This window comes from Triticum urartu, chromosome 5, assembly GCF_003073215.2.
Source record: "Triticum urartu cultivar G1812 chromosome 5, Tu2.1, whole genome shotgun sequence".
NCBI lineage: Eukaryota > Viridiplantae > Streptophyta > Magnoliopsida > Poales > Poaceae > Triticum > Triticum urartu.
In genome coordinates this window covers 79,520,315-79,525,707 of record NC_053026.1, presented here as the reverse complement: position 1 = coordinate 79,525,707, position 5,393 = coordinate 79,520,315, and the positions used below count along the sequence as shown (strand labels likewise).

The window sequence follows — 5,393 nt, the reverse complement described above, 5'->3', positions numbered from 1 at the left end:
CGGTGGAATTAGGTTTTTGGATCCGTCCCTGATCGTTTGGGGGTACGTAGGTATATATAGGAGGAAGGAGTATGTCGGTGGAGCAACATGGGGCCCACGAGGGTGGAGGGCGCGCCTGGGGGGTAGGTGCGCCCCCCTACCTCGTGGCTTCTTGGTGGCTTTCTTGACGTAGGGTCCAAGTCCTCTGGATCATGTTTGTTCCAAAAATCACGTTCCCGAAGGTTTCATTCCGTTTGGACTCCGTTTGATATTCTTTTTCCGTGAAACTCTGAAATAGGCAAAAAAAAACAACAATTCTGGGTTGGGCCTCCGGTTAATAGGTTAGTCCCAAAAATAATATAAAAGTGAATAATAAAGCCCAATATTGTCCAAAACAAAAGATAATATAGCATGGAGCAATCAAAAATTATAGATGCGTTAGAGACGTATCAGATGCCCATATTGGTTCCTACTTACGAAGATCTTTATCGGTTGAACCTTATGACAACATACGTAATTCCCTTTATCTATCGGTATGTTACTTACCCGAGATTCGATCGTCGGTATCTTCATACCTAGTTCAATCTCGTTACTGGCAAGTCTCTTTACTCGTTTCGTAATACATCATCCCGTAACTAACTCCTTAGTCACTTTGCTTGCAAGCTTCTTGTGATGCTATATTACTGAGAGGGCCCAGAGATACCTCTCCGATACACAGAGTGACAAATCCCAATCCCGATTCACGCCAACTCAACAAACACCTTCGGAGATACCTGTAGAGCATATTTATGATCACCCAATTACGCCGTGACGTTTGATAGCACGCAAAGTATTCCTCCGGTATCCGGGAGTTGCATAATCTCATAGTCGAAGGAATATGTATTTGACATTAAGAAAGCAATAGCAATAAACTGAGCGATCAAATGCTAAGCTTACGGTTTGGTCTTGTCCATTACATCATTCTCCTAATGATGTGATCCCTTTGTCAAATGACAACTCATGTCTATGGTTAGGAAACTTTAACCATCTTTGCTCAAAGAGCTAGTCTAGTAGAGGCTCACTAGGGACACGATATTTTTTTATGTATCCACACATGTATTTAAGTTTCTAGTCAATACAATTCTAGCATGAATAATAAACCTTTATCATGATTTAGGAAATATAATAATAACCATTTTATTATTTCCTCTAGGGCATATTTCCATCATAAATAGTCGCTCCTTCCCAATCCTTGCTACTGGTATGTTTGAGCACCCTGCTCCAAGAGATTTGAGTGAATCCTTTGAGAGAAAACCCCATAGCCAAAACTTAGTGGTTGAGCATCACAGGGGACTAGCTTGAATTAGCTTGTGCCTATTAGTCGTGAGAGCTGTCACTCTCTAGATGGTAGTCGTCAATCTTGAGCAACCAAGAGTCTTTGTGGTTTATTGAAGACAAAATCTGTAAAGGTTTGGAGATTGCCTTGAAGAATATACCACGAGTGAAATCAACTGCAGTTCGTGGAACTTCACGTTGAGGAGAATAGGAAGGAGAGAGGTTTGCGTCTGTGTTCATTTACAAGGCACTCCATCTAGACATAGCTTTTTTAGCAGAAGAGTGAACTGGTAGGACAAATGTCTTGTCGCCATCGAGCAACATAATTTCTTTCTTAATTACCGTATTTACTTCAGTATTTACATTCTATTGAGTTGTCCTTCATTGTGTTCTTTTTCGGTGATTTGTTCTTCATATCTGATAAGCATTTCCATCTGTACCAGGTAATATGTTATCCTTCATATTTTCCCTCATTGTACTTAAAATGATATGTTTGTGTGTTCACATGTTCTTCATCTACTAGCACTTATCTTTTTTCCTAAGTTATTTCTAGTAGTAGTTTATCTTCAAGTAGAACTGCGTCTGCTTACTGCTTTTTCACAGTGCTGTGTTCAGATATTTGTGGTTTTCGAAGAAATTTAAATCTTCTATACAACCCCCCTCCAGTCCACATTCTTTGATCCTACAATTGCTTTTGAGCTTAGATATACATAATTTATGTTTGGTGGCCTTGAACAATGTTAGGTTTTCTTAGGAAATGGTCATACTAATTTAATATGCGCGTAGACAAGGTGTGGGATGTAAATGTATTTTCTTCTTTGATTGGCCTTGCAAGGGTACAATGCTGGAATGACCGAATTTCTAAATCCTCTTGAGAATTTCATTCATTTCTTCGCGGGGTTGGCACATTGCCACTAGTGGTACAACCATGGGCATGGTGAACCCTGACCCCTCGCTCATGTCCACCTCGTCTTTCCCCATCCGCTCCCACCTGAAGCACTGCACCATCACCCCAAGTGCTACCCCCATTGTCCTCCATGCTAGCCCCTCACCGGGGCACTTCCGCCGGCCCATACCGAATGGCATCATCCTGACCACCTGTTTGTCACCGTCCTCATCAATGCCAACCTCAAACCTCTCAGGAATGAACCTGTTCGGCTCATCCCACATGGTAGGATCCCGCTGCATGGAGTACACATCAACCAATACCATTGTTCCGCAGGCTATGATGTATTGCCTGCCAGCAATGACGCAGTCAGAGGAGGCTTGATGCGGGGCAAGGTGCGGGGCGATAGGGTACATCCGAAGGGTCTCGGTGATGATGCAACGAAGGTATGGGAGGCATGCGAGATCGTGCTCCTCGAGCAGCCGGGATGTGCCCACAACGGCGTCGATCTCCTCCTTCGCCTTTGCAAGAACGAGTGGATTGTTAAGTAGAAGAGCCATTGCCCACTCGATCGTGCTAGATGACGTGTCCGTCCCGGCTTGAAGCAAACTCTGCACAATCATATGTTGAAAAGGGATTTGTCAATATGACAATTTTATGAAATTATGAACGTACCGATCGAACAGACAATCAAGGCAAGTGTGAGTGACTGTGTCACAAATCACAATATGCGGGTATATGACTCTTATCGTGATGTATTAACTTCATTCTCAGAAAGTTTGTGGCTGGTTAACATTGTTATATTCGCGATTTCGAGATGAAAATTTCTTCAAAACCAGCCTAACATCAATGCATTCGAGTAAACTAGTGAAACGGTGGCTTGGCTTTGTAAAATCTTTGTTAAAAACTGAGCTACCTGGCTACGTGTATCTCACTACCAGTACATTTTATTAATGGAAATTGAATTATTGTCACTACCAAATGGCCAGTGTAGTACACATCAGACTGTGTTGTCATAAACTAATTGCGTGGCTAGTAGTGTAAACATGTGCAGCACAAAGTTGAAAGTACACTAATTGAGGCTTGAGAAAAAAATTAAGCTTGTAGTGGTAGATCACATCACCACAGCTCAGAAACACTGAGTTATTGACACTAATAATTAGCCAATGCATGCATACTGACACTTGCTGTTATTTCGTCTGTGCAAACGCTCACTCACCAGGCAAGTCGTCCGGATGACCACGTCGGCGTACGATTCCGGCGACCCCTCCTGCTGCCGGAGCAGGTCCCCAATCACCGTTCTCTGTGCCGGTGTCGACGTCGTGTCCTCGGTGACAGCATCGACGACACCGTGACGGTGGTGGAGACGTCTATATTCGTCGATGAGACCCTGGCCGAACTCGTGCCGCTCCTTGGCCAGGCCAGCGAGCCTCCTCCTCGTCCTTCCAAAGTCCAGCAGCCGTAGCAGTGGCAAGAAGTCGTGCTGGTTCGCCGCACCGGCGGCCGCGAACCCCGCCTCGGTCATCGCCTTGAACCGGAGGACCTCGTCCTCCACCATGCGCCTTCCCGCGACCATGTCCATGATCACGTTGACAACAAACTCGAACGCCGTGAACTTCACGCTGACCGCCGTGGCGCCACGGGTGGCACGCCAGAGCTTCCGCGCCATGGCGCGGGCCTCGGCGTCGCGCGCGGAGGTCGTCAGCGAAAGGCGGTGCGCGGAGAGCGCATGCACGGTAGCGATACGGCGGAGATGGCGCCAGACCGGACCGTAGCTCGCGCTGGCGATGCTGGGGCACTCATCGCCGGTGAGCAGCCGCCGCGACGCAAGCCCCGGGCGATCTGCGAGCGCGACGTCGTGGACGGTGAAGCACTCCTCCGCAATGGCCAGGGAGGAGACGAGGAGGACCGGCCTTGTGCCGAACCGGAGAAGGAGGAGACCGGCGCCGTCCCGGCCGCCGCCGTAGCCCACGGCGAGCGCGGCGAGGGAGCGGTGCAGCGGCTTCTTGAGGAGATGGAGGTGGCCGAGGACGGGAAGCGCTGGTGGGCTCGGGATGCTGCCATTGCTAGAGTTCTTGCCACGGGAGGAGAGCAAGTACAGGAGGAGGAGAAGAGAAGCTAAGAGCAAGGCATGGGAGAACGAGACCTCCATGACCATGAGTAAGGTGCACGAAGTTCAACAATGTATTGGTGTTTATGTAGACTTTTTCTGGCCACGGAAACCTAAATAGTTGGTGTTTAAGAGGGCTGCTATGCGTACACCATAGTGTTCCGTACGATTTTAAATAGAATATTCAGTACGACTTTTCATAGCAGTCCAGGCCAAAGCAAGGGATTCCCCTGGTCATGTTGCATGATACAACTTTTTATTTCTGACCATTGACTTTACAAGATGAAATCTGTGTCTGTCAAGATTAAAAATTGAAGTCACTATTAGCATGATCCGGCATTAATGGTGATACTGATACTGATTAAACGACTATAATTTTATCTCCATCATATTTTAAATAGTTATTGGTGTGGCTTGATTCCAGCATTAAAATGTAGGGCGTGCCTCTCGTTTAGATGTGAAATAACCAAGTCTCGTCTAACTACTGCATCATTTAATTTTTTACATGAAGATTTATGTGGGATTTTTCTTTTATTTTTTGTTTAATTAATTAATTAATGTAGGAGTCAGATGAGACTTTGTTAATTTTCATCTAGATGAGAATTAGCAAACCCTTAAAATGTAATATAGAGGCGTGGCGTCTCAGATCCTGAGTTCATCTCCATCTATGATGAACAGTAAATTCTAAAAACGGCACACAAAATGAGAACAATGGCACAAAAATGCTGAGATTATCTAAAGAGTGTGCAATATCTTGGCGATATGTCATGTGAGGAATTCTGTAAAAAAAATCATAGCTTCGAAAAAGATTCGTAAACTTGGGTTTTGGAGCATTAGTTTTTTTTCAAAGCTCTCCAATGTCATATGACAACAAAATTTTACAAGCGTATACAAAACTCAAGCATCTTTAATGTCAACAAACTTCTTTTTCAAGCCTTACTGTTCATTTGGGAGCAAACATTTTGGGCTATTGTTTTTTTTGGCTTTTTGGGACAGGCCAACGGCCTTATGTTAAGTATCAAATGCCCTTATAAAAACACACTTACAAAAATTTAAAAATATATCCATGTCCTTGGGATACCGAATTCCTATTCTTACATTCAT

At 45.0% G+C, this 5,393-nt stretch overlaps 1 protein-coding gene across 1 annotated transcript; it reads right to left on the bottom strand.

Annotated features, from left to right (window-relative positions):
- Positions 1-2,089: 2,089 nt before the first annotated feature.
- LOC125555692 (cytochrome P450 81Q32-like) lies at positions 2,090-4,438 on the bottom strand. Its single transcript, XM_048718560.1, has 2 exons — positions 3,399-4,438; positions 2,090-2,790 (listed from the first exon to the last, which is right to left on the bottom strand). The coding sequence occupies exons 1-2, from the start codon at positions 4,335-4,337 to the stop codon at positions 2,155-2,157; spliced, it is 1,575 nt and encodes a 524-aa protein (XP_048574517.1). The 5' UTR covers positions 4,338-4,438; the 3' UTR covers positions 2,090-2,154.
- Positions 4,439-5,393: the final 955 nt, after the last annotated feature.